This window comes from Dipodomys spectabilis, unplaced genomic scaffold (assembly GCF_019054845.1).
Source record: "Dipodomys spectabilis isolate Male_0828 unplaced genomic scaffold, ASM1905484v1 ptg000030l, whole genome shotgun sequence".
NCBI classification, from domain to species: domain Eukaryota; kingdom Metazoa; phylum Chordata; class Mammalia; order Rodentia; family Heteromyidae; genus Dipodomys; species Dipodomys spectabilis.
The window spans coordinates 5,199,097-5,225,885 of record NW_024870707.1 but is presented as its reverse complement, the minus strand read 5'-3'; the positions used below and the strand labels follow the sequence as shown (position 1 = coordinate 5,225,885).

The following is a 26,789-nucleotide window of genomic DNA, read 5'->3' as shown; positions in this document are numbered from 1 at the left end:
AAGAGTCTGGCTGGTGCGTTCTTATAACCTTGGGAGAGTGGGGACAGGGAGTGTCTTCCTGCCCCCTGTCCTGCCCCCTTCCCTCTTTCTTATCCAGGCTCAGTTGGCATTACCTGAGATGCTAGTAGTGCCAGTCTGTTCTGAAATGGCTGTGTGGTTGTTTTTAACCATGTACCCCATCTGTATTAGTCCCTGGGAGGAATCTTCAACTCCTGACCTCTTTCTCCTGTGTTTCCTAGGATTTGGAGTAGATAAAGCAGTTGGCCTTTCTCCTGTGAGTTATCACGGCTGGATACTTGAAGAAGGTTAAGGAAGCAAAGGAGGATGTCAGTAGTTCAGAACCACAATCCTACTATTCAGGAGGCTGAGCTCTTGAGAATCTGGTTTGAAGACAGCCAGCCTGGGCAGGGAAGTCTGTGAGACTATCACTAATTTACCACCAAAAGGCCGGAAAGTAGTGCCGTGGCTCAAATGGTAGAGCACCAGCCCTGAGAGAAATAGCTAAGGGACAGTGCCCAGGGCCTGAGCTCAAGTTCTAGTGTTGACACAAACAAGAACTATGTTAAGAAATGACGTCAACTTTCGCCCCAATGCACTCTGGGGCCTGCTGAAGCAACTCCTATTTGTGCTCTGTAGTTTTATCTTGCTGTATGCCAGACCTGCACCTGCTTGTGCCTGGGGCATGAGACTTACTGACTAGACTAAGGGATCAGAAAAGAGGGACAAGGGATGCTTGTTGGGAAGCTATTTATTCCACACAGGTGCTCATTTCCTCCCAGCTACACCCAAGGCCTCTGTGTCGTCCTGTTCTGTAGATTAAGGCACTAGCCCAAGGGCACACAGTGGTGGGTGGTGGAGCCAAGCAACCCAGGCCAGATCCTAGTTAGAGGCCTCTGCTGGGCTATCCAGCAGAATAGGAGGCCCCAGGCTTCTTCCTACTTCTCCTCGCTTGCCCTCTCTGAGCTAAAGTGGCCTTAAGGGCCTGATTTTTCCTCCCCACTGCCTCCTACTCAGTGAAGGAACAGCAGGCAGCATTCTTAGGTGCTATTGAGAAATCAGTAAAGCAGACTACCCTGCCCAAGTTACTGTTTTTGTTGTTTTCCTACGAGAAAACCGCGGAGAGGCCTTGGAAGTCCCACAATGAATCTGTCTGCCCCTACCCTCGACTTCCAACAGGGCCCTTTTCACACAGTTCCGACTCAGCTTTGGACAGCACCCATCAGCAAGCGGGATGGATGGTCCGGCTCGCTGATGGTGGCTGTTTGGGGCTGCTGGTGCTCTTAACTGTCTTGGGAGGATCTTCATCAGCGATGAAGGGATCCCCCGCCACAGCGCCTCCCGCAGGGCGCGCGCGGGAGCGCGGGGCACGCTTGCGCGCGCGGGCCCAGTCCCCTCCCCCCCGGGGCGCCCAGCAGGGGGCGCTGCGTGCTTGCGGGTGACCCAAGCTGGAATCTGGACTCGGGGTGCGCAGCCTGCAAGGGGGGGCAGGGCGGGGGGTAATGTATGTGTTGTTGGGGGGGGGGAACCTCCACGTCCCTACCTACCCGGACGGCAGGGACGGCCTCGATCTCCAGAAGCCCAGGCTTGGCTTTGGCCTTCTTCCCCGAACCCCACCCCTTCCTCCCGGGGCTCCCAGCTTTCCAGCCTGCCCGGTGGGTGCAACGATGAGGGTGGGGGTTCGACTCCGCCGAAGCCCGCTCTGCTGGCCTCGGGGCGCGGTGGCAGGTGGGGGTGACACGTGGGCCTCCCGGGACGGGTGCGTGTGTGTGTGTCACCACTTCCCACCCCCGGGGCTGGGGAGGGGGCTGGCAGGGGGCTGGGCAGGGGCGGAAACGAGCCGCAGCCGTGTTTGTCGCGGCGCTGCCGCGGAGAGGAACAGATGGCTGGGGAGGGGAGAGGGTGCGTGGCGGGGAGGAGGAGGGGTGCGGGGGCCGGGGAATGAGGAACCAGGAATTTCGACGCCCCGAGTCTCCCAGGAGAAGCCCCCCTCCCCATCTCTTCCCGGAAAGGGAGTGGGCGGGCAGGTCTGCCTCTCCCCCTCCCCCCCCCCGCACCCCTGTCCCCTCCCCCCTCTCCCCTTGACTCCTCCCTCCCCCCCCACCGGTCCTCTCCCCTGTGGGGCCCTGGGCTCCCCGGTGCGCGCCCCTCGCTCGCCCTGCGAGGTTCCTACCCGCACCCCCCCCCCCCCCCCCCCCGCACCCCCGACGGGAACCGCCCCGGAGGTGTAAGGGTTAATTGGGGCCGCGATCCGAGCTGGGAGCGAGTTCAGGGATCGCAAATAGCGAAGGGGGAAAGGTGTTAATTGGAACTTTATGCAGATGAGCTGGGGCTGGGGGGGGGGGACGGGGGTGGGAGGGGAGGGAGTCAGGTCAGAAAGGTGCTGCTGGCCTGGGCTCAGGTCCCCGGGCTGGGGGGGGGGGGACAGCCAGGCACCCACATATTCCTGCCTCGAATGGCCAGCTGGTCTCTGGGGAGGAGAGGTTCGCCCCACAAACGGGGTGTGGTGGGAGGCGTGGGAACCATTGGGGAAGGGGGTTCTTGGGTATCTCCAGTCAGAGCCATAAAGAGCGAAGGAGGGACGGGGTGCAGACCCTGAAGGTGTCTGTGTCCGCTTCAGTCTCACCTTGACCGTGACCTATCTTCTCACCCCAGCCGCCACCTCTGGGGGAGGGGGGTGGTCTTTGAAACTTCTACCAAGTACACCCCTCCTTCCCTCATCTGGGGAAGAAGGGGGCTGAACTTTTCTGCTTTGCATTTCTTCTGTCACCCCCCCCCCCACGATCACCCCATCTTTGAAGAGGTATTTCTCCAACTTTGAAGTGTGTATGATCCACCTCCACTGATTAAAAATGCAGATTCCCGGGCCTGATGCAGGAATCCGCTTCTCACTTAAATTCATGGCACAGGCCCTTATATTTAGAAACTGGGAGAGGGGTGGGTGGGCTGGAAGAATGGAGGACACTTCTCACAACCCCCTTCCTCCCAAGGCTCCTCCTGCTCCCCCTCTGCACAATATAGCCTCTCTATTTCCAGTGGGATGGTGCCAGGCACAGGGGAAGGTGCGAGGAAGGAAGGAGAAGATAAAGAAGGAGCCAAGCCCATCTTGGGAGGCGCATGCCTATAATCCTGGCTACTGGGGAGGATTCTAATATCTGAGGATCAAGGATCAAGGCTCAAGACCAGCCCAGGTAGGAAAGTCCACAAGACTCTCATCTCTGATAAATCACACACACAAAAAAGGCCAGAAGTGGAGCTGTGGCTCAAGTGGTAGAGCACCAGCCTTGAGTGAAAAAGCCACCCAGACCCTGAGTTCAAGCCCAGTTCAAAGCATGCATGCGCACACAGGTAACCAGGCTCAATCTGCATGTTTCCCTCTGAGCCATCTTCCCCGTTACTCCTCACTCAGCCCCCCTCCTCTTTCCCTCCCATCCCCCAACCTCTCAATCTGGAGCTTGAACTCAGGGCCTTGCAATCTTGCTTGGCTTCCTCTCTCAAGGCTGGTACTCTACCACTTGAGCCACATCTCTACTTTCAACTTTTGGCTGGTTAACCGGAGATAATTATCTGCAGGTCTTTGCTTCCAGGGCTTCAAACTATGATCTTCAGATCTCAGTCTCCTGAGCAGTGAGGTGGTGTGAGCTACCTGAACCCCGTAATTTTCCCCCTCTTTTTCCACCAGCCTGACTCACTTTCCTACCTCTCTTCTCCCCTAAGAGGGAATCTCAAGGTGGGCCTTTTGGGTCTGAGAAGGGATGGCAGAAACAAATCAAAAAAGAAAACAGGAGGGAGGCGGGACTTTAGGAAAGATAATGATGACAATCATGCAGGCCCTCTTCCTATGGGCTATTGTACTTTTGGCAGGCACCAAATTGCCTACAGCTTTCAAAATAAGCAAAAACCAAACCCAGATGTTCAGAGAAGGCAAGTCACTTGTCCAAGGTCACACAGGTAGTAAGTGGGAGAATAATTAGATCTTTCACCCATACTTTCCCTTGAGCCATTTTTCCAGAGGCCACTGGAGAGCAGTCCCCAGGGCTGCCCCTCCTGTCCCCTCCCCCCCTCCTTGGACATGGGGGAGGGGGTTGGAAAAGGGCATCTTGTGCAGAAATGAAAGGAGAGGGATGCTCAGGTTTCGGAACATCTGACAGGTCTGGCTATATGCATTAAACATTCATGTAGAAACCTGACCCGGGCTGGACCTCGGGCCTGCCACCTGGCCTGTGCCTGGCTTTGAGGCCGTTCAGAAGCTGGTGGGCCAATTTCCCTTCTGTAGTGTGCTGGAATCCTCCCCAGTGTATTTCATAGGACCGGAGTCCTCTCAACAGATTAGGCTCAAGGGGGGAGCCATCGGCTCACAGAGCAAAGCTGAGAGCCCCCTCACCCCTACCCCAGGCCCCAGCAGGGGTGTAAGAACCTTAGAGGCTTAAGGGCTTATAAAGCTGGTCATCTGGCGCGTTTCTATTCCCCACCCCAGGGGTTTTAGCTGCTCACTCTAGTTACAGGACTTTAGTCTGGCTGTGCTTCTCAAGGTGGCCCATAGGGGGCAGCCAACCGCCTGGAAGTAGCCAGAGCTCAGCTGGCACTTGCTTTGAAGGGACAGTAAAGACCCTGTCTGGTCTAGGGATGCAGTCTTGCCTTTGGAAGAAGGGTTCTTGAATCTGAGGGGAGGAGAGAGAGTTTCCCTACCGTGGATGTGTGTGTGGGGGGAGGGTGAAATTAAGGGATTTTGTGGAGAATTCAAAATAGGTTTGTAAGTTTCAAGTACACAATCATTGGTGGCCAGTAGGAGACACACATTTTTTGTGGGAGGGGAAGTCTTGGTTTGTGGCACACACACACACACCACCCGGGGGGGGGGGGGGGAGAGGGAGAAGCAGTAGGTTCTGAACTCTGAATGGGCTCTGATGTTTCGGTAAGATGTTTTATCTTTAATGTGTAGGCAATTGGGAGCTTGTATGTGTTCCCAAGTGAGCGACATGGTGACATAATGCGAATTTTGGCAGATGACTCTGATGGTGGGCAGGAGAGATGGAAGCGGGGGGGGGGGGCAGGAAAACCAGTGCTGGGATTATTGCTATTACATATATATATATATATATACATATATATATATATATATATTCTAGGCATGAGGTAATGAGTAGTTGGAGCGGGGAGGCGGTGGGGGGGGGGGTGGATAGGAAGGAGAGGATGGACTAGTGCCAGGAGGAGGGGCTGAGTAACCAAGTAGACAGAGGAAATTAGAGGAAAGGAGGAGGTAACTACAACCAGACCCGGGTGCCTAGCAGAGGAAAAGAATGGGGAGTGAGGCCACACCATCAAAAAGGGGGTGGTGGCTTTTCTTTCGGGTGGCAGGGGAGTCTTGGACAAGTCCCTTCCCCGCTCCTATCTTGATTTCCCCATTGGTGGGTGGGTGGGGCATGATGGCCTTGAAGGTATAGATTCCATCTGTTTTGGGGTGTGTGTCTCAGAGCTACAAATCTGGGTTGTTCGGAGAGACTCTGGGGTGCCTGTGTGTGAGATCTCAGGGGGTGGTCTCCACGCTGGCCCCCCCCATGAAGAGGGGATGTGTGCATGTCAGTAATTGGGGTGCATCTGTCTGTTGGCAGGGCCCGTGGGTGGGTGGGTGGCTGGCGTGTCTGCACGTGCTGCGTGTGGCTCTGCTTTGTGTGTGTGCGAGCGGGAGCTGGAGAGTGTGGGCACACACGTGACAGGGCGTCCGTGGGTCTGTCTGGGCTGGTGGTGGCAGCGGTGGGGGCTGGTGGGGAGCAGAACTGCTCTAGGCTTCTTCCTGAGGCTCACACGCTCCTCCTGCTCTGGCTGTTCTGAAATAGCATCTGGACCAAAGGCCCATGAATATTTCACAACGATAATTCCGTGACCTGGACAGCCTGCCTCTGATTTACCAGCATTTCCCTCCCCCTGCCCAGGCCTAGCAGCCCCTCCTCCAGCCCTGCTTTTTGCTTGGCTCCCCTATCCCCACCCCCAGCCCATTCATGAGCCTCCCTAAAGCCAGCCTGAGGGCAGCCCCTGGAGACCCCAGACTCAGACCTCTCACTTGCCCCTCACCCACTCCACACCCACATCCAAAACCCGCCTGCCTTCCATGTTGGCTATGGACTCCCTCAGATCTTTCGTCCCCCTTCCATCCACCCTGCGACTTCCCCATCCATCACAAACTCTCAGGATCCTCGGGCACCCACGACCCTCCACTCCCAAGCTGGATTCTTAACCCTAAGTTCAAACCACCAAACCTCGGTTGATTCTGAGCACATTCAGTCCTACCCCTCCTCTCTCCGTCCTTTTTTTGTTGTCATTGTTGGTTGTGGGGCTTGAACCCTTGGCCTGGGCGCTGTCCCTCAGCTCTTCAGCTCCAGGCTAGCGCTCTACCACTCGAGCCACAGCGTCACTTCCGGTTTTCTGGGCTGGCTTTGAATCGCGATCCTCAGATCTCAGCTTCCTGAGTAGCTAGGATTATAGGCGTGAGCCACAGGCGCCTGGCTCTCAGTCCTTGGTTCTTCCCTGTGCCCAGCATCAGTATTGCACGGCAAGATGAAGCTTTGGATCGCCCCAATTTCTTGTTCTTCAGCTCATCCTCACCCCTGGGGTTCTCGTCTATCTCTAACCTGGCCCATCTGTAGCAGCCTGTACCTGGCAGGAGGTAAGGGAGGGAGACTGGATGTTTACAGGGCTGTGGCGCCAGGCCGTGCACTGCTCCAGGGCCCTCCGGTAAAGGGGCAAATGTGAGCTGGAACTCAGCTTTTGGCTCTGCTCTGGGGTACAGCAGAGGAAGAAATGACTTCTCCAGATCCGCCCAAAGCCTGGATGAGCCCGCAGCGTCTACGTTGCTCCTCACTGCCTCCCAGGGCACAGTTCTCTCCTTCAGCCAGGCGCCAGTCCCACATCCTCCACGTCCCCCAGCCCCCCAGGTCCGCAGCTCCCAGACACACCAGGCTGAGGCTGGGCCTGCTCCTCCTGGACACATGAGATGAGGTGCCATCAGCAAACACCTCTGGGAGACAGAGGGGTCACCCCAATCGTCCCTGGGCTCTGGCTTCTTAGCATGGCATGGCGCCTATAATCCGTTCCCGCCAGCAGGGGGCTCTTCGACGGTCTGGCATTGTTCTTTCTTTCCCCCCCAACTCCTGAAATCCTTTCCATTTTAAGCCCTCACCGATCTCACTTTTCAGGTCCTGGGTCCAAAAAAACGACATAGATGGATTTTTAAACAGGAGATAAAATAATAGAATTTTTTTAATAAATTTTTTTTCCCAAACAACTTCTTTTGATCGTCACCACACGGGGTCCATGGTGGAGAGGAAAGCTCTCTCCAGGCACCCTAAAAAAATGTCCCGAGTAGACTTAGGAGAAAAACATATTCCTCCAGTGTCCGGAGACAGAGGGGACCGGGATAAGCAAGGCCCATGGTCGGCCCGGCCCTGGTCTGGAAGCATCCTTCCGGAAGGGTCCTGGGTGGGTGGGGGCTCCCCTGGGGGGGGGGGGAAGGGGAGCTTCCAAAGGCTCTGCTGGTGGGAGATGCTCTGCCTATAAAAGCCCCTTTGAGTCCACTGTGGGTCCTGGAGATGGGGGGGCCGAGAGCGGCTGCCTAGGGCGCCCCACCCCCAGCTCGGGATGAGGAGGAAGAGTCAATGGCTAGAGTTAGGGTGACTAGGGTCTCAGCCACCACACCCCAGAAAGGCCAGGAGAGGCAGCCTGGTCCCGGGAGAGGGGAGGGGAGGGGAGAGGAGGAGGGGGCAGGTAGGAGGGACAAACATAAAAGAAGGCAGCCGGTCAAGGGGGGGTGGCAGAGCTGCGGCTCCGCGGGAATAGAAGAGGTGGTGGGAGGACTCGAACCGAGGCCTCTCGAGTCGCCACAAAGTCAGAGGTGCTGGGGCGCCAGGAGCAAGAGGCAGAGCAGAGGGGCGGGCAGCCCCGCCGAGAGCGCCGGGCCGCGCGAGTCCGCAGGCGCCTGGCACGCGTTCCCGGGGCACGTCTGCTCCCCGCGTCGGTCCTCGCCCCCGTAGCCCCCCCAGTAGTCGTCCTCGGTGGGCGCGTCCCCGCCCTGACGCCCCCGGGCGTCCTCGGGGGCGGGCAGGTCGCGGTAGAGGGTGGAGGGGTGCGCGGGGGGCGCGCCGGGCTCGGCCCCGCCCCCGGCCCCGCCCACCGGCTCGGCCCCGCCCCCGGCCCCGCCCACGCCGTACAGGTGGTTGGAGGAGCCGTTGCCGCCGCCGCCGCGCGCGCGGCCGCCGGGCCGGGTGGGCGCGGCGGGCGGGCAGGCCTGGAAGTCGGCCTCGCGGAGCGCGCGCAGGTCGCGGCCCCGGCGCTCGGGCGGGGCGGCGCAGGTCACGTCGGAGCTGGACACGCGCGCGCGCTGGAACCAGGCCCAGAGCGGCCGCGCGCGGCAGTCGCAGGCCCAGGGGTTGGCGTTGAGCCGCAGGAACTCCAGGCTGGGGAGGTCGGCCAGCGCCTCGCCGGGCAGCGAGGCCAGGCTGTTGTTGAACAGGTAGAGGATGGTGAGGCGGCTGAGGCCGCGGAAGGCCGCGCGGTGCACGCCCTGCAGCCGGTTCCCGTGCAGCAGCAGCCGGTCCAGGCTGCCCAGGCCGCGGAACACGTGCTCGGTGAGCAGCCGCAGGCGGTTCCCGTGGAGGAAGAGGTGGCTCAGGTTGGCCAGGTCCGCGAACAGGTCATCCTGGGCGTGGGGGGGGGGACAGAAGACAGGGGTGCTGAGCTGGGGTGGGGTGAAGGGGGCCCCGCCCCCGGGCCGCGTTGGGGAGACAGAGGAGTGGGGACCTGAGTCCTGAATCCCAGTCCTACCTTCTCTCTAATGATCTCTTTGCTGGGGGGTGGGGGGTGGGGAAAGCAAACTGGTTCTTTACCCTAAACCCAGCTACGCCTGTAATCCTAGCCGCTCAGGAGGCTGAGACCTGAGGATCCTGGTTCGAAGCCAACCAGGGCAGGCAAGTCCATGAGACTCTTATCTCCAGTGAACCACCAGAAAACCGGAAGTGGCGCTGTGGCTCAAGTGGTAGAGCGCTCACCTTGAGCAGAAGAGCTGAGAGACAGCGCCCAGGCCCTGGGTTCAAGCCCCACGACCGACCAACAACTAAACAAAATACTATGAACTCTGCCAACTTAGGGTTTCCCAGTTGGCAGCTCTGGGGGTAAACAGCCGGAGAATCTATGCCTCTTTCCAAGTTACCTGGTGATGGGGTTGGCCACACTTGGAGAACCTCTGGTTTCATAGATGAAAAGATACAATGCATAGATACACACAAACCTCTGAACCCAAGTACGGTATACACAAGGGAAGAGCCAGTGGTATAACTCCTTTGAGCAACTAACTTACACTATAATAAAATGAATACCAAGAAGCCCGCACTTGTTTTTTCCGTGGGGAAGGTGAGGTTTGGGGGAAGGGGGAGAGACAAATGGAGAGAGGAAGGGTGAGTGACTGCAGTCATACTATTCAATGTGCACATGTGAAAACAGATTCAGGTAATGTGAAGTGGAGTGAGTGGAGTGGGAAAGAGGAGAACTGTGGAAGGAGACATTGATCAAGCATCATTATACTGGTGGCTCACACTCAATCCTAGCAGCTGCTCAGGAGGTTGAGATCTAAGGATCGAGTTTTAAAGCCAATTGGGGCAGAAAAGTCCATGAGACTTTTCTCTCCAATTAACTACCATAAATAAATAAATAAATAAAAAGGCCAGAAGTGGCACTGTGGCTCAAGTGGTAGAGCGCTAGCCTTGAGGTGAAGAGCTGAGGGACAGCGCCCAGGCCCAGAGTTCAGGCCCACGACCGGACCACCCCCCCCCCCCCAAAAAAAAAAAAAAAGTTCAGGGATAGCATCCAGACCCTGAGTTCAAGCCCCAGGACCAGCACACACACACACACACACACACACACACACACACACAAATGATGAATTAGACTGATATATTGAATTAGAATCCCTTGGTATAGCTATTTAAATATGATGATGATAGTGGTGATAATGACAAGTGAATATGGCTTGGAAAAGCATACAGACTGTCGAACCAGACTTTCTGATTTCAGATCCTGACTTCACTGTCATTTGGATAAGTCACTCTGTGTCTCTGTGTTTCCTCATCTGTAAAATACAGAGATCAAATAAAGAGCCATGTAGCGAGGTGTTTGGAAGAAAGTCCCTGAGTGGGAGGCATTGGATGAGTTAGCCATTCTTGGTAACTTGGCCAAGTCAGTACTCTGTCCAAGCCTGTGTTCTTATCTGGAGGTGAGTATTAGCTACCTCGAGGGCCTGTTCTGAAAATTGAAGAAGACAGTTCACATGAAGTTCATGAGCGTAGTCTGGGCACAGTGCCTGCACTCCGGGGATTTGATCCAAAGCCCGCAGGCTTAGGGGCTCAGAATCCAGCTTGCATCGCCCCCCACCCCCCAGTTCTAGGCAAGCTATTTAACCTGATTGAATCTCAGTTTCCTTAATATGTGCAACCGGGAGAAAAACACACCAAGAAAAAAACAACCCACAGCACTCAGGATTAGATACTCTAGAGCTATGGAGGTGACAGGCCTGGAAGAGCAGTGAGCCATCAGTTACCAGTGGGTATCATGACTTTAGGGGCTCAGTTAGAATCCAGGCCCATCTTATTTATTTCCTTGAAGGAAAGAGGCGGCTGGGTCAGACACCGACTCCAGCGGGGACAAATTCAGAAGCAGCTGAGTTGTCCTTTAAGAGAAACTTTTCTCACCTCCCCCGGGGTGGGGGTGGGGGAGTCATGTGAGCCCTGGGAAGACCTTGGAATTATGCTTCAGCATTAACACATGTGGGTGTGACCTGTGGTGATGGGGGGGGGGGCGCCTGGCCTCTCCCTGTTAACCAGGGAAATCTGACAACCAGCTGACAAGGCAGCTAGTCCTTTGGGACTCACTAGCCCAGCCCACTTTTTACAGAATAGTAGATAGCGAGGTCCGGAGCCAGCAAGGGCTTCTTGGCTGGAGGAGCAGCCAGAGCCCCGGTAGGTCAGTCGCCTGACTGCGCTGCCCAGAGGTGCTGTCCTTCCCACATCGCTGCTGTCAGCAGGTCCCGGGATGGCTGGTTCTCAGGGAGGCCAGCACTCTTTCCGCTTAGGCCAGCGGACCTGCTATAGCTCCTGCCCCCCCCCCCCCCTCGCCTCCCAGGACAGGGCCTGGTCTGTGAGTCTCAGGTTGGGGGGGGGGCGGGCATTGACTCCCAGCCCACACCCACAGCCTCCACCTTCCTGTGCTCCTGCGTGCTCTCGCCCCCTCCCATCTGCCTTCCGCCCTCTCTGCTTCAGGAACTGAGCCTGCCAAGAACCCTCCTCTTGGCCACATTGAGATCCGTCCCCCTCAACCTTCTCACTGCCTGACACCAGCGTTCTCCACCCCCAATGCCACCGCCCCCCCCCCCCATCCCAGCTCAGATTCCTCGTCATACTTCCTTCTATCCCTCCTGAGCCTGGCCCTAGCCATGTCCTCTTCTTCCAGGCTCACCAAGAATGAACTCTTATCCTTTCGCTCAAGACCTACTTAGGGTTCCTTTTTCCTTTTTGGTTAATGGATTGCCAATAAGGGTGAGATGTATCAGAGCCGAACGTTAGGAGGATCAATAAAGGAGGCAGGCAGGTCACCACCCTGTTTGGGCGCTCAAGATGGTCAGGAAAGGGAGGTTCAGAAGACAAGGCCACTCAGGTGCCTCTGATCCACAGCCGATTCCAACCCCCTCTTTGTGTCTCTGCAAAAAATCCTGCTCCACCCCTCCCAGAGCCTCAGCCTTGGGTGGGGGGGTCTGCCCCTCCCCGCCTGCCCCCTTCCCCCCATCCAAGCTGTTGCCAAATCCCACCGCCACTTCCTGGGCTGCAGCTCTCAAATCCAGTTCTTCCTCTCTGTGCATTAATAAGCTCTTGACTTTCACAGCCCCGGCCTTCCCCCCTCGCCTCGCTCTCTGGGCCCCTCCCTCTGGACAGAGCCGGCTGCTGAAGCCATCCTCTTCCATTTCAAAAACCACATCTCCCTCGCCTCCCGCCTGGCTGCTTCACAGCTTTCTGCATCCATTTGGAATCTTAATACAGCCATCCCTCCCCGCCGCCCCTCCCCTCTGCCCTTCCCTGGACAGCATCCTGTTCTCAACCTTGCCTGGCTCTCTCCAACCTTCCAGCTCCTGGCCCTGGCACCCGTCAAATCAGCTGCCAGGCTGTGTGACCTTGCGCAGTTCCAGGCACCTGTCTGGGCCTGGGTGTTTTCATCTGTGAGACAAGTAACCCTGAGTAATTGATCTTTAAGGTCCCCCCCACCCCTCCCCTCGCCCAGCCCCGCATCTGCTATTTATGTGAGTCTGTGAGCTGGAGAATGTAGCTCACTCATTCAGCAAAGCTGTTTGGCGGGTGTACCCTGTCCCAGGCATCCCCCGCTCCCGGGGCTCACCGGTCTATGGCTGGTGGTATTGTCATCATCACCAGCGTCAGGCTGATGATTTACTTAGGGTTCTCACCATGTGCCAAGCCCTGTGCTGCACTGTTAGTCATCAACTCCGTAAGGCGGATGTACGATCACCTCCATTTTCAAGACTAGGAGAGGGAGGAGGGCCCAGAGAGTGGAAGAGACTTGCCTAGAGCCCAACAGTTAATGTAGATGTAAACTTCAGAGATAGGGCTCAGGACAGCTGAGCTCTGGAGCCAGAGACAGCCCAGTGTCCCTTACTAAAGAGCTGGTGACTTAACTTTGCTGCGAAATATTCAACAATAGCCACCCTTCAGTGTGGACGGAGGCCTTTTTTAAGCAGCACCTACTTTAATCACAACATCCTAGTCTACCCCAAGAGACATTGTCTCCATCGCACAGGCTCCGAATAGTTGAGTCACTTTCTCAAAGCCACAGGGCAAATGGGAGGTGAAGCTAGGATCCACACTCCCGATCTGCTTGAGCATAACGCTTGCTCCTAACCATTACACAGGCCACTGCGATAATTAGAAGAAAGAATGAGCATCTTTATCGCCTGGCTCCTCTCCAGCAGGAAATCGGCTCCACAGACCAGCATACTATTCCCTTCAACCCCCACCCCCACCTTCCCCCAGAATCCCTGGCACCCCGCACACTGTGTCTGGCATGAAGTTAGGTGCTCAGTAAGTATCTGTTAGTGAATGAACTTGCCTGGCACTGTGCCTGAAATCCAGCACACGGTTTGTGAGCACTTTTGCCTCCTCCCCTGTCCACCTCTCCCTGCCAGACCCCTTGTGAAGCCTCCTCACAGGGTAGGCCTGGTGCCATCTTGGGTCACACCTACACACTCTGTAGGTCTCACCGCAGCCCACGTTTCCCCACCTGCCTGTGGCATCTCTCAGCTTAGTTCCGCCGGGCAGTTCACAGGCGGAGGCTGTCTCTTTCCTCCTCTATACAGGGCCCAGGTGTGAAGATGCTTCCTTCCCATGATGCTCTGGGCCACCCATGTCAGGGGTGTACAGACAAGCATTTCCCATCTCAGAAGACCCCACTGTCCACCTGTGGCCCCTTCAGCCTGGACCTTTGCTGACCCCACAGGCGGGTGATCATTCATGGGCCCATGCATAGATGGATGATCAGGTCATGAGAACGTGGTTTATTTAGCACTGAACTCCATGCAGTGCCCTCCTCCTTCCCTCCCGCCCTCCCTCCCTCCTCCAGCTGCTCTTTGTGGAAAGCATCGGTTTTATTACTCGCCCCGTGTATAGAAGAGGAAACTGAGGTTCAGAGCTGGGAAGTTAAATCAGGATCTCGGGAATAGTACCAATTCCCATACCAGTAGCAGGATTAGGAATTCAAAAGTACAGATTGAACATCCCTAAACAGAAAATCTGAAATCAGGGCTAGGGGGGTGGTGTGAGTAGAGAGTACCTGACTAGCAGGTCCAAGGCCTTGAGTCCAAACTGGCTAAAGCAAAACAAAACAAACAAAAATCTGGGGGGAAAATGCTCCAAAATCTGGTTTATTATTATTATTATTATTATTTTGGTGCCCATACTAGTGTTTGAACTGGAGCCCAAGATACCTCTGGGCACTGTCAGATTTTTCTGCTTAAGGCTGGCCCTCTACCACTTGAGCCACAGCTCTACTTCTGACTTTTTGATGGTTGACTGGAGATAAGAGTCTCATGGACTTTCGTGCTCAGGCTGGCTTGGAAGCGTGCGTCTCAGATCTCAGCCTCCTGAATATCTATGATTTCAGGTGTGAGCTACTAGTGCCTGGCTTAAAAATCAGAATCTTTTCCAGCACAAGCATGATGTCACAGGAGTCCACAACATGAAATTTTTGTTTCAGACACAAAGTTATTAAAACGTATATAGTTACCTACAGGCTACGTGTATAGATATATATATGAAATGTAACTGAATTTTGTACTTAGACTTGGGAGGTCCCACTCCCAAAATATCTCATTACAAATATATGTATAGTAAATTCACTCAACATATTTGCACACATATATATGCAAATACAAACAAATATATGCAAATACCCCATCGTCCAAAAAACTCTGAAATTTGAAACACTTCTGGCCCCTAGCATTCCAGATGAAGGGGACTCCACCTATAACAACAATGACAGTGTCACCCGCTTGGCTTATGGCCTTGTGTGAAATACATTTCCATCTTGCAGAGAACGATCAGTAAGCAGAGCCATGATGGCCAGCTTAGAAGTGAGGATGTGGAGTCTGAGACAGGACATGTGTCCAAAGCCATAAAGGAACCAGTGTGAATGAATCTAGGTCTGGTAGATTCAAAGGATGGTTCTGTCAAAAAACCAGCTCATGCAACTGCACTTTGGAGCTGGGGGAGGGGGGAGAGGAGACACCTACCATCCCCCGTGAAGTGTGGTTGGACTAGGCAGGTCAACAGCCAGCCCCCCTCACCTCCGCATTGCATGGCCTCAGGGCCTCCCAGTCCCATGTCCCTGCCATCCCTATCTGTCCCAGCTACCAGCGTCTTGGTAAGAACAGCCACACCGTGCAATAGTCCAGGACCTCTGGGCTCCTCATTCTTAACAATGGCATGGGAGGGGTGAGGGGGACTCTCCTCAGCAAGGAGTGAGATGAGGGGCTGACTGTGCTTTGGTGACCCCGTGGTCCCAGGCCAGTCTAGAAAGAAAAGAAAGGGAAGGAACCTTCTGGAACCTTCCCACGGCCTCCATATAATCCTTGAACTTGACCCAACTCTCCAGGATGAGGTTCAAGTTGGGGCACTGCACTTGAGACCAACGTTAAATAAGTCTCACTTCCTTTTCTCTTTCAGATAGTATTTTAACAAGCATTTATACAATGCGTACTGAATGCCAAGCACTATTCTAAGTGCCTCACAAATTATTCATGCATCAAAGGCTTATAAAGTGCCCAGGATTTCCCATTGTACAGATGAGGAAATCGAGGCCTGGGTTAAATAAAATGGCACACACTTGGAAATGATGGGGTGGGTGCCTGAATGTGCTTTGCACAGTGCCTGACCCAAGGGTGGTACTGGCTGAGTGGTCACTGCTCTATTTTATGACAACACATGATATATTTTCCCAGCATGCTAGGCATTTTGCTGCCTTGCCTTCTCCACTAGATTCCAGACACAAAATGGGACAGGTGCTGGTGGCTCATGCCTGTAATCCTAGCTACTCAGGAAGTTAAGATCTCAGGATCAAAATTCAAAGCCAGCCAAGGTCTGGAAAAGTCTGTGATGAACCAGAAAAAAAAAAGGCCAGATGTAGAGGTGGGGTTCAAGTGGTAGAGCACCAGCCTTGAGTGGAAAAAGCCAAGAAGAGTACTGCTAGCCCTGGGTTCAAGCCTCAGTACTGGCACCAATAAAACAAACAAATAACTCAGTCTTGGTGGAGTGTCTTGTCTGCTGCTAGATTCCCAACCAAGCACCACCTGGGTGCTCAAGAAGAGTGTTAAGTGATCGCTTTGGCTCTTAGCAGATATCAAACCAGACCTGATTTTCCAGCTAGTAGATTGGTTCCATTAGGTACCAGCCTGGAGTGGGGAGGAGGAGGAAAAAGAGGAGGGGGGAGGAGGGGAAGGGAGGGGGAGAGGAGGTGGCAGCACCCTCCAGGTCTCCTTAGGGTGGGAGAGGAAGAGGGCTGGAATCCCTCATTCCCCTCCACAGCTGGTGGCTGTGCAGCCAAGAGAGATTTTCTCCTTGGGTGGTTTGTAGGGTGTGTTATTGCTTCCTGGGGAAATGGAATAGGAGGCTTTGACTGTCAGGCAGTCAGTATAACAACAATAATAAACAATAATTAGATCAATAATAATAACAATAAATAACAATTACTGTTATTCCTTCTTTTTTTTTTTTTTCCAGGAGATCCATTTTTCCAGCTAGGTAACAGAGTTTTGCCTCTTTTTTTTTTTTTCTTTTTTCTTTTCCTGTGCACTGAACTGACAGAGTTGGAGAACTGGAATCTATAAAGGGCTGGACAGGGGGCTGGACAGGGTGGAAGGTTCAAGGAGAGATCCTTCTTGCCCTGTTTGCCTGCGAAGTGGGAAGATCTGGGGTTGGATGGGGAGACCATCTGTAAAGGCCACTGGTCTGGGGAGCTGGGGAAAGGTGGAGTCTGTGGAAGGCAGAGAAGAGATCACAAAAAGACACACACACACACAGAGGCAGACATGGAGGAGTGTGCAGAGTGGGTGTGTGAAGGGAGACAGACAGAAGAGGCAGAGGGAGACAGATGGGGGAGGCAAGTTAGGCAGAGAGAGAGATAGGAAAGGATAGACAGACAGAGGCAGATGGGGGTTTGAGGAAAGAGAGACAGAGAGGAGAGGAGAGGGAAGGATAGACAGGCAGATGGGGTTTTAGTTGAGAGTCCAACAGACAGAGAAAGGTAGTAAAGGGTGGGCACAGAGAGGGAGAAAGAGAGAGGTGGGGAGGGAGAGAGAGAGAGAGAGACCCAATCTAGGATGGACAGAGTGAAGGCTGGAGCATGTGAGAGGGACAGACTCTTAAGAAAAGGGACAGGAACGCCAGGCGCTGGTGGCTCACGCCTGTAATCCTAGCTACTCAGGAGGCTGAAATCTGAGGATCGCGGTTCAGAGCTAGCCCAGGCAGGAAAATCCATGAGACTCTTTATCTCCAGTAAATGACTGAGAAAACACCCAGAAGTGGCTCTGTGACTCAGAGCACAAAGAAGCTCAGGGACAGCTCCTAGGTGCTGAGTTCAAGCCCCACGACCGGCAAAAGGAAAAGAAAAGGGCCAGGCAAATAGACACAGAGATGCTGAGGGGCACATAGGTGTGGGGGCTGTGTAGAGTGAGAGATCTGGGGGGAAGGATGGGGAGGGGCGGCTCACCTGAAGGTGGAGCAGGCTGTTCTCCTGGAGGTAGAGGTACTGCAGGCTGACCAGGCCTCGGAAGATGTTGCCAGGCAGGCTGCTGAGCTGGCAGCGGTACAGGTGCAAGGACTGTAGCCGGTCCAGGCCCTGGAAGGTGTCGGGCTCCAGGGAGCGCAGGTGCCGGTTGTCACCGAGGTCCAGCTCCTCTAGGGCCTGCAGATGGCGGAAAGTGCCCGGGTAGATGGTGGAGAGGTTGTTGGAGAAGAGCCACAGGGTGAGCAGGTTGGGTCCGAAGGTGCCCGGCCGCAGCGTGCGGATGAGGTTGTTCTGTAAGAAGAGTCGCTGAGTGCTGGGTGGCAAGGACAGCGGCACAGAGGAGAAGTTATTCGCCTGGCAGCTCACGGTGGGCGGGGAGGAGTAGCAGGTGCAGAGCATAGGGCAGCTGGGGGCCGCGGGCCGCAGCACCAGGAGCAAGAGCAGCAGGCAAGCCGAGGCAGGACCTGTGGGGAGAGTAAAAGGGAAGGCTGCAAGTGCCTCTGGGTGGACTGGGAGGCAGCGGCGGGCCACCAGGGCCTGCTGCGCACCTGCTAGGGCCCGGAGTCCTGGTGCCACGCTATCGGGAACACGCAGAGGAGGGGGAGGCAGCCTGAGTCTTGTTAGGTCTGGTCACATCTTTGTTCTCCAGGTAGCTTGGAGGTCTGCAAATCTCTGTCAGTCTGTCTGTCTGTCTGTGCATGCCAGTACTGGGGCTTGAAGTCAGGGCCTTGTACCCTTGCCCGGCTTCTTCGCTTAAAGTTGGTGTTCTACCACTTGAGCCACACCTCCCCGGTTGGCTGTTTGTTGGTTCACTGGAGATAAGAGTCTTGTGGACTCATGGACTTTCCTGCCTGGAGGGACTTCAGACTATGATTGTCTGATCTCCGCCTCCTGAGTAGCTAGGATCACAGGTGTGAGGCACTGCTATCCAGTGCAAATCTCCTTTTGGATGCATATTTAAAACAACAACCACAATAACTATAGCAATAACCCGGAGGATGGTATAGAAAGCACGGTGCTATTTAAAAATACTGTTTTATTGTTATTATAAAGGAGCTATACAGAGGGTTATAGTTGTGTGATTTTATTTATTTTTTGTCCATCAAAGGGCCTGAACTCTGGGCCTGGGACTGTCCCTCAGTTCTTCAGCTCAAGGCTAGCGCTCTACTACTTGAGCCACAGCACCACTTCCAGCTGTTTCTGCTTATGTGGTGCTGAGGAATGGAACCCAGGGACTCAAGCCTGGGAGGCAAGCACCCTCCCACTGAGCCACCTTCCCAGCCCCTGTGTGATCGTTTTTTTAAACGTGTTTGCCAATGACTGTTCTGTCATTCCTGTTGGTATGGTTGCAAGTTTGACCTTGTCTAGAGATCAATGTCAAAAGCCTATCGGTGAAGGTTTCCATCCTCAGTCTTGACGGGCGGGGAGGGGGGGGGGGAAGTCCTCCACAGGAATCTGCAGGCTTTCCAGTGAGTCCCCGCAGCATCCTGCCCCCACTTGTGACAACCAAAATGTCTCCAGACATCGCCAAATGTCCCCAGCGAGGCAGAGCCAACCCACTCGAGAATGAGTGGAACTAACTTGGGACTTGTGAATCTAAGGCCTCTATGGGCCCAGGATCCAGCCTTGGAGGGGGGGCGGGGGGCGGGGATGAGGGCTGGCGACCACAGCTGTCCTCCTGCATCATCCTGCGGGTTTTTAACCCATGAGAACTGGAGCCAGGGACTCTGGAAGGGCCTAGGGGAGCAGCGGGCAGTGGGCCTCACAGACACCAAGAGAGCTGGGGGTCCTGGAGAGGATTCAGCTGCCAAGACTCCAACAAGTCAGGATTCCTGGGGGTTGCTTGCGATCGTCACTGTATGTGACCAAGCTCTCCTCATTCAGAGCCATCTTAACTTGTGGTTTTCTCCCCCTGCCCCCCAAGTAATTTGTGAAGATTGGATAGTGTCCCTTCTCTTCCTGCCCCTCCTCTTCTTTTTCTTCTCTCTCTACTTCCTCCTTCTCCCCCTCCTTTTCTTCCTTTCCCTCTCTTCTTTCTCCTTTTTTTTTTTGGTGCCAGCACTGGGGCTTGAACTCAGGGTCTCAGCACTGCCCCTTTAGCTTTTTCCACTCAAAGCTGGTGCTCTACCACTGGCGCCTCAGTTCCATTTCTGCCATTTTAGTGGTTCACTAGGGAGAAGAGTCTTACAGACTTGCCTGCCTGGGCTGGCTTTGAACCATGATCCTCAGATCTCAGCCACTCGAGTAGCTAGGATGACAGAGGTAAGCCACGGTGTGCGGGTCCACCCTACTTCGGACACTGATGGAGAAGCAGGCCCATGGAGGCCTCAGGATGGAGGACTAAAGCATAGATGCCCGAAATTCTATGCTGAGAAGCATGGCGCCAGCCCTCCATCTCTGTCTGGGGGGCTTTTTACTCTCCTTGTAGCGTCTGAAAGTTCTGGCTGAAACTAGGTTTGCAGAAGGATTGCCGAAGGCTTCAGAGGTTTTCTAAGTGAGCCACACCCCTAAAGACAGGCAGGCATTCTCTATGGGTGCATGACCACCCCTCCCCTCCCGTCTCTAGCAAGGCACTAAGGGGGAGGAAGGGAGGCCTGGCTCTTGGAGCTCTGTGAGAGGCCCTGGGGATGGTCCAGGTGTGGGTGATGATGGGTGCCAGACCTGCAGGTCTGCAAGATGTGTTGTGTGTGACCTCTCACACTGAGGAGGCTGCTCTGTGTGTGTGTGTGTGTGTGTGAGAGAGAGAGAGAGAGAGAGAGAGAGAGAGAGAAAGAGAGAGAGAGAGAGAGGATGTGTGCCTGCGTGTGTGTGATTTGGGGTGACAGAGTGAGCCAGGTGCTCAGTACAGGAGGCATTGAGCAATCAGGTGTGTACCCACAATACCAAGTGGTGCTGATGCCACAGATGCAGCCATGCCTGGCTTCCTAGTACCACCCAGTGCCACTCCAGGCCCCACGGTGACTGTCCCTGCCTGGTCCTTCCTGGCAGGTATTGTGCTGCATGGTGTGTGTGAGCTGTGTGCTGCCGGCTACCCTGTGCGTGCGTGTGTGTGTGTGCGTGTGTGTGTGTGTGTGTGTGTGTGTGTGTGCCGGGCCCGTGCGTACGCGTGTAGGCTGGGTGTGATGTAATACTGGGTGACACAGCGCGGCTGTTCTATTCGTTCACACCACCTCCGCGTTTCTCGGCCCTTCTCACCCCCTCCCCCGGGCGGCGTTTCACGATTACTTTCTCCTCCCGACTTTTTCTTTCAGAACCACGTGCTGCGGGGTGGGGGTGGGGGTGTGTGTGGGGGGGGGGACGTGGAGAAGGGGGTAGAAGATCATGTCTCTCACCCTCTGATCCGTAGAGTGTGGAAATGTAATGGCGGGGCGGGGCGGGGGTGGGGGGAAGGCCCTAAATGGGTTTGCTGAGTGCTGAAGTTTGAGCTTAGAATTGGAGATTTCCAAAAACTGCCCAAAGTCCTGCAGGTTCATTTAATTCAAGCATCTGTGGTGTGGATGGAGGTGACCAATAGGGCCCAGAGAGGTAAGCAACTTACTCAAGGTCACACGTTAAAGTAGCACAGGGTAAGAACCAGAAAAAAAAAAAAAAAGACTCTCCTGCTGCCCAGCCAGGGAACTTCCCTTCCTGTCAATCACCCTTGGAGCTCTGCCTCTCCAAGGATTTGACACCAAAGGATGCAAAGTCCTTCTTGGATGTCTTCATTCAGCTTCTAATCCACCCGCAGCGTTGATGGTTAGCCCCCTGGGGGCTTGGGAGGGGCTCTTCCTCCTGCTTTCAGGAAGGCCTGCTACTCCAAGAGAGGCCCGGGGAAGCAGTGTGTGTGTGTGGGGGGGGGGGGGGCTCCTTTTGGGATATCAGGGTCTCCTCCAGCCTGAGACCCTACTTGATGGTGGCAGGCGACCCCCACCCCCTCGCCCTCCCTATCATCCTTTTTGCCCAGGACTAACTGGCTCTGCGCTTGCTCACATTCAACCATCAGCTCCTGGTTGTCTCCCTATGTCCCCCAGCCTCTATGGTACTCCCTGCCCTGCCCGCTCTGTGAGGTGGGGGGGGGGGGATCCTGACCTGGGAGGGGAGGGGGCCCCCTCCATGACAGCTGCTGCGTAACAGTGACTCTGTTGCCATTTCTGGCCCTCGCTGCCGCGCAAAGCAGCTGTAACCCAAGGAGCCTCATCCATAATTCAGGCTGCGGCTCTCACTGGAGGCGAGGAGGAGGGGAGGTGGGGGGCTCTGGGCTGCTCTGCCCCCAGGCTGGGTTGGAGTGCGCACTCAGGCAGAAGTCAGGTTGTGTGTGGGGGGGGCGGGTACTGAGAGAGTGCCTTTTTCATTTTCCTTGCTTTGTGTGCCCCCCCCCACTTCCTGCCCAGGGGGTGCCCTCTCCCTTTCCTTCCTCCACCCCCTGCCTCTTCTCAGCCACTGCTTCCTCTCAAGCTCCATGCATCCTCCTCTCCACCCCCCCCCCCACCTCAGGACCACAGCTCCCCTCTCCTGGCCCTGGCTCTGTGCATCCCCAGCAGGGACTGGGACATGATGCACTGAGTGTCAGCGCTGGACCGGGGGATGCTGACCTCTGTGGCCATCTAGAGCAAAGCCTGTCCTTTCCCAGGGAACAAGGCTGAGGGCCAGCCAGCAGCAAGAGTGAGTTTTCTGAGTGAGTGAGTGAGTGCTTTTCTCAGAAGCCTTCCTTCCCTCCACTGCTTTCCAGGCAGGGTGGAGAGGGAAGCCCTTTCTGGCAGCTCCCTCTGCTCACTCCTGGGCCCTCCAAAATTGGCAGGTGAGCCCCAAGTTTCAGGATAGTATAAGGCAGGGAGGGTGACTGAGCTCAAGCACCTACTGTATGCCAAGCAGAGTTGGTCACGTTAAGTCCTGTATCCAGAAGATACCTGTTACAATCCCTCAGCACCCCCAGTAGCTCAACAGACTCTGTGGCAGAGTGAAGGAGGAAGGCTCTGGCCACGAGATGAGCAGTTTCAGCTCCTGTGGTGACTATGAGGTGTTACCCCGATGCGTAGCAGCGCAGGTGCCAAACCCATGCCATGAGACCCTCTGACCTTCATTTGGGAAACCCTTTCCCCCAACCTCAGGAATCACCACAGACAAGTGCACCCCGATATCAACCCCAAGCCAATCACAATACAATCAGAACCACAGTGCTGGCTGTGTGACTGTTTAGGGTCAAAGCATGGAAGATATCTGGGCTTTGCTCTCTGCCTTTTTCCTCTCCTGGGCTGCTGACACATTTGTGTATGGCACATTGGTGAATCAAGAAGAGAAGGCCAAGGTGGCTCATGCCTATAATCCTAGCTACTGAGATCTAAGGATTGGGGGTGAGGGGGGAGAGGGGAGTTCAAAGCCAGCCCAAGCAGAAAACTCTGTGAGACTCCTATCTTTAACCAGCCAAAAGCCCAAAGTGGAGTTGTGGCTCAAGTGGTAGAGTGCTAGTTGTGAGTGTAAAAGCTCAGGGGGCAGTGCTCAGGCTCTGAGTTCAAACCCAGGACTGGCACCTAAAGAAGAAGGAGGAGGAAGAAAAAGAGGAGGAGGAAAAGAAGAAGAGGAGGACAGGAGAAGGAGGAGGAGAAAGAGGAGAAGAAAGAAAGAGAAAGAGAGAAAGAAAAGGAAGAAAGAAAGAAAAAGAGAGAGAAAGAGGAGTAGGAAGAGGAGGGGAAGAGATGACCAGTATCCAGAGATGTGGCCGGAACTGACCAGGGGAGAGAGGGTGGAGGAGGCCGGAATATGATATTGATCCAGAAGGCTGAGGTCCTTAAAGTCAAGAAGTATCCGTTCACAGAGGGACCATAGTCAAGGACTCTGGGGCGACCAGCCCTGGCAGTAGCCAGACAACATTCTCCTCAGACCCCAGGGGGAAAAAAGGCTTAAGGTCATGGGACATGGACCAGCTGGAGGCCGGGAGCAGGTGGCTCCGGTATGGGGTAGAGAGGTCCTAAGAAAGGAGAGAGGCTCTGGAAGGAGAATCGTAAGGTCCCAGTAAGAAATAGCACCCTCACACCTCCTAGGTGGCTTCAGGGCTTTGCAGGGCAGCGGCTGGGGCGGGGGGTCAGGGCTAAGGGGGGGGGTGGGAGATGGGCAGTAAGATGGGGGTGGGGGAGATGTAAATGATAGGGGGGGGAGGCATGCATGCCACCGCCCCTTCCCCCAGAGGACTAAAGGTTTGAGGCTGCTGCACACAGCTTCTCACTCTCCCAGAATGTAACACCCCAAAATAAGCAGCCACTGTGGGGTGGCAGGATCCAAGTACCACCAGGAGAACGTCTTCTGAGGAGGAGACAGGGCTGGGAGATATAAATGGCAGCACTGAGCAGTCAGAGTGCCCACCCGAAGGAGAATTACCACCCGTCCTGGAGAGTTCTCACTCCCCCCGCCACTTCCTTCACAACTACCCTCCAGGACCTAAGCTGAGCCCCCTCAGCAGGCACACCAGCCACTTCCCCAGTGGTGCCATGTGATAGGCAGGCGCTTTGGAAATGGAGGTCTTCCCACGTGGAAGTGGTTACCAGAAACCTCTTTGTCTCAGCCCTGGGCAACCCCCCTTCTACCCCCCCACCCTTGGTCCCTCTCTCCCCATCCCTTTCTCCTTCTTTCCTCTCCTCTTCCCTCTACCTACCAACATCCTGATCCAGCCCCAGGCTCCCCACTTCCTCCCTGATCCAACCCTACCTCTCACCACCACCATCTTCCTTCTGCTTCTGATACCCCATCTCTTTCCATCATCTGTCTCGGATGTCTCATCCTCTCTCTCTCTCTCTCATTCCCCTTTTCCACTCTGGTCTCCAGCCCCTCCCTCACCTCCCCATGGTTTCCCGTTATCTCCCTCCATTCCAGGTCTCTAGTTAAGTCTTCTTGGCACCTGTGCCCAGGTTCGGGCGCCTCTTCCCCTCCCTTCCTTCGCCTACCTCGGTCTCTATCAGGACTCCCCCCCTACTATTCCCCAAGGAGCTCTACCGTCTAACCTTTATTGGGGGGGCCCTCCCCTCCCCTCCCCCAGCCTCCTTCCTCTCCTCCACTTCCCCCGCACACTCGCCCATCTTTTTGAGTTTCTTTCCTTGCGCCCCTTTCCCACGGACCCCCTCCCCCTCTCTCCATCCCCCCCCATCTTAGCTCCACACCCTTGTCTGTCACTCATTCCTTGCTCGGCACGACCTCTCTCTCTCTCTAGCCCCTCCAGCTGTTCCTACCCTTAGGGATTCCCTTCGTCGGGGGGGGGCACACCCCGTACCTTCCTAGACAGCCCCCTCCCCACACCGACTGACCTCCCAGGTGACTGCAAAGTGCTGAGACACCGGGCCCCGGGAGCTGCTGAGTCGGCGCTTCTCCAGCCGGCCCGAGTCCTCGCGGTGCCCCACAGCGCTGGAGCATCCCCCTCCCTTCCACCCCGCACCCCCGATCCGGCCCGCCCGCCCCCCCCCACTCCCCGATCCCCTCGGTCACGAGCTCCAGCCACGCTCCCGAAGGTGCCCACCTCCCGCGGGCAGCCGGGGGCGGAGGCGCAGGCTGCCCCACCCTCGCACCCCGGGAGAGGGGTGCCCTGCCCCCCTCCTTCTCCAGGACAACCACCCCCACCCCTGCTCCCCTACACCCCAGCCCGCTTCCCCGACCTCCCGCCGGCCGGCCGGGGTCTCTACCTTGCAGCAGGCGCCGGAGCCCGGGCAGCATCTTGTCTCCACGCGAGCCGGGGAAGGGGCGGCGGGGGGAGGGCGCTCCCACTCGCTCGCTCAGCCCGCCGGACGGACGGACGGCGGGGACTCCGCGGGGAGGGGGGAGGCGCAGAGCCCGGGGGTCCCCCCGAGGGGGGGGAGGGTGGCGTTGCCTGGCCGAGGGGCTCTACCCTGCGCCCCCCGGGTTGCGGGCTCCGGGAGGAGCCATCGGGGGCTCCCCCCCCCGACGGGACGGGGTGGGGTGGGGCGCACACGGGATGGGGAGGGCCGGGGCTGGCCCGGGACGCCCAGCCGTCCGCGCCCCCCGCCGCAGCGCTGCCCGCAGGGAGCCGGTCAGTCGGTCCGTGCGCCCCGGCGGCTCGCCGAGGGAGAGTGGGGACAGCGAGGAAGCGCTCCCCCCACTCCCTCCCTCCGCTTCCCGCACTCACTGGCTCCGCCCTCGCTTCCCAGCCCGGCGACTTAACCCTTCGCTGGCCGCTAGGAGCACGGAGCGGTTGTCTAGCTCAGTCCTGTCGCGCGCCCGGCCAACCCCGGGCAGTCAGGGCCGGCTGCGTTCCAAGGCTTTGGGGGCTCCGTTGTTTCTAGAGAAATCCCTTCATGGGTAGGGGTTGTAGGGCGCGGAGGTGTTAGGGAACCCCATGAACGAGTCTGATCATCCCCTTCCGACTTGCCCCAACCGTCTCCTGGGTCATTTCCCCGTCTGCCCCCCCTTCTTCCCCCCCCCCCACTCCCAGTCCGCCTTGGTGTCCTTTCGCAGTTGTTTCCCTTCCCTTAGGAGAGCCCCAAACTCCTACTTCCCCTTCCCTTCGCAGACACCCCCGCCTCCAAGATGAGCGCACAACGACCATCCTAAGAACGGTTCACAATACAGGAGTTTGTGTGAGCCGAGATCAAGTGCAAAGGAGCGCACGCGCGCGCGTGCAGGTGTGAACACGCAACCTTTTATACCGGTCCAGGGAAGCGGAGGTGTGTGTGTGGGAATCTGTGAGTGTGCGCGCTGGTGAACTGCTGGGTGTCCCCTCCCCTCGAGGCTGTGCACAATTACGCACCAGCTTGGGATGGGCGGTGAGGGTATTAAGTGTGGGGTGCGGTGTGTGTGTGTCCCTTAAAACATTTACAAGCGGGTACAACTGTGGGCACGTGTGCCCACCTGCGCGCGTGGATCGGATGTCGCAGAGTGACCATAACTCCAGCCTACCACAGAAGGCAGGAGAGGACCCTCCCTCTCCCCTCCCCCCACCCCGCCCAAGATGGGGAGGAGGTTTGGCTCGAACTTCTGCCTTCTTAGTACAGAAGGGTGGATTCTGGTTTCCAGGGGTGGGGTGGCTCGGCGCACCCCTAGTGCATGATCGTGTCCGCCAATCGGCGACACGAGCGCCCCCCCCTTTGCCGTGGGTGTGGGTCTCCAGCCAGCCCAGAGTGTTTTAACACCCGGCCCTCGAGGACAGGCGTGGGCTTCTCGCCAGGCGGCGTCGGAATCGCTGGAGCGCCCGCGGGTGGCGGGTGCCCGGGCCATCTGCGCGCAGTCCGACGGGCGAAGCCCAGGAACCCTGCGCCCCGCAGCCTCCCCCCGCCCTCCCCCCGCCCTCCCCCACCCCCCAGCTCCTACTCGCCCGCCGGTGCCAGGGTCCAATGCACCGCGTGGCAGACAGTAGGCGCTTTATAAGCGCTGCCCTCCTTCTTTCCCATTCATTCTCGGCTCCTACCAGGATCTGTCATTCTGCCCTCGTACTCATTCGATGGCTCTCATTTCCTCCCCCCAACTCTTATTCATATTTTATGATCTCCATG

The 26,789-nt window shown here is 56.3% G+C and overlaps 1 protein-coding gene across 1 annotated transcript; it reads right to left on the bottom strand.

Annotated features, from left to right (window-relative positions):
* Positions 1-7,845: 7,845 nt before the first annotated feature.
* On the bottom strand, positions 7,846-25,023 carry Rtn4rl2 (reticulon 4 receptor like 2). Its single transcript, XM_042676214.1, has 3 exons — positions 24,966-25,023; positions 17,305-17,786; positions 7,846-8,689 (listed from the first exon to the last, which is right to left on the bottom strand). The coding sequence occupies exons 1-3, from the start codon at positions 24,994-24,996 to the stop codon at positions 7,880-7,882; spliced, it is 1,323 nt and encodes a 440-aa protein (XP_042532148.1). The 5' UTR covers positions 24,997-25,023; the 3' UTR covers positions 7,846-7,879.
* Positions 25,024-26,789: the final 1,766 nt, after the last annotated feature.

Bases quoted from the DNA above. Each gene is read 5' to 3' on its own strand.
- Rtn4rl2 (XM_042676214.1), bottom strand. From the start codon at position 24,996: ATGCTGCCCGGGCTCCGGCGCCTGCTGCAAG. The intron at 17,787-24,965 runs GTAGAGACCCCG...CTCTCCCCACAG, and splicing joins GCTCCGGCGCCTGCTGCAAG to GTCCTGCCTCGGCTTGCCTG. The intron at 8,690-17,304 runs GTGAGCCGCCCC...CCCCACGCCCAG, and splicing joins ACAGCCTGCTCCACCTTCAG to GATGACCTGTTCGCGGACCT.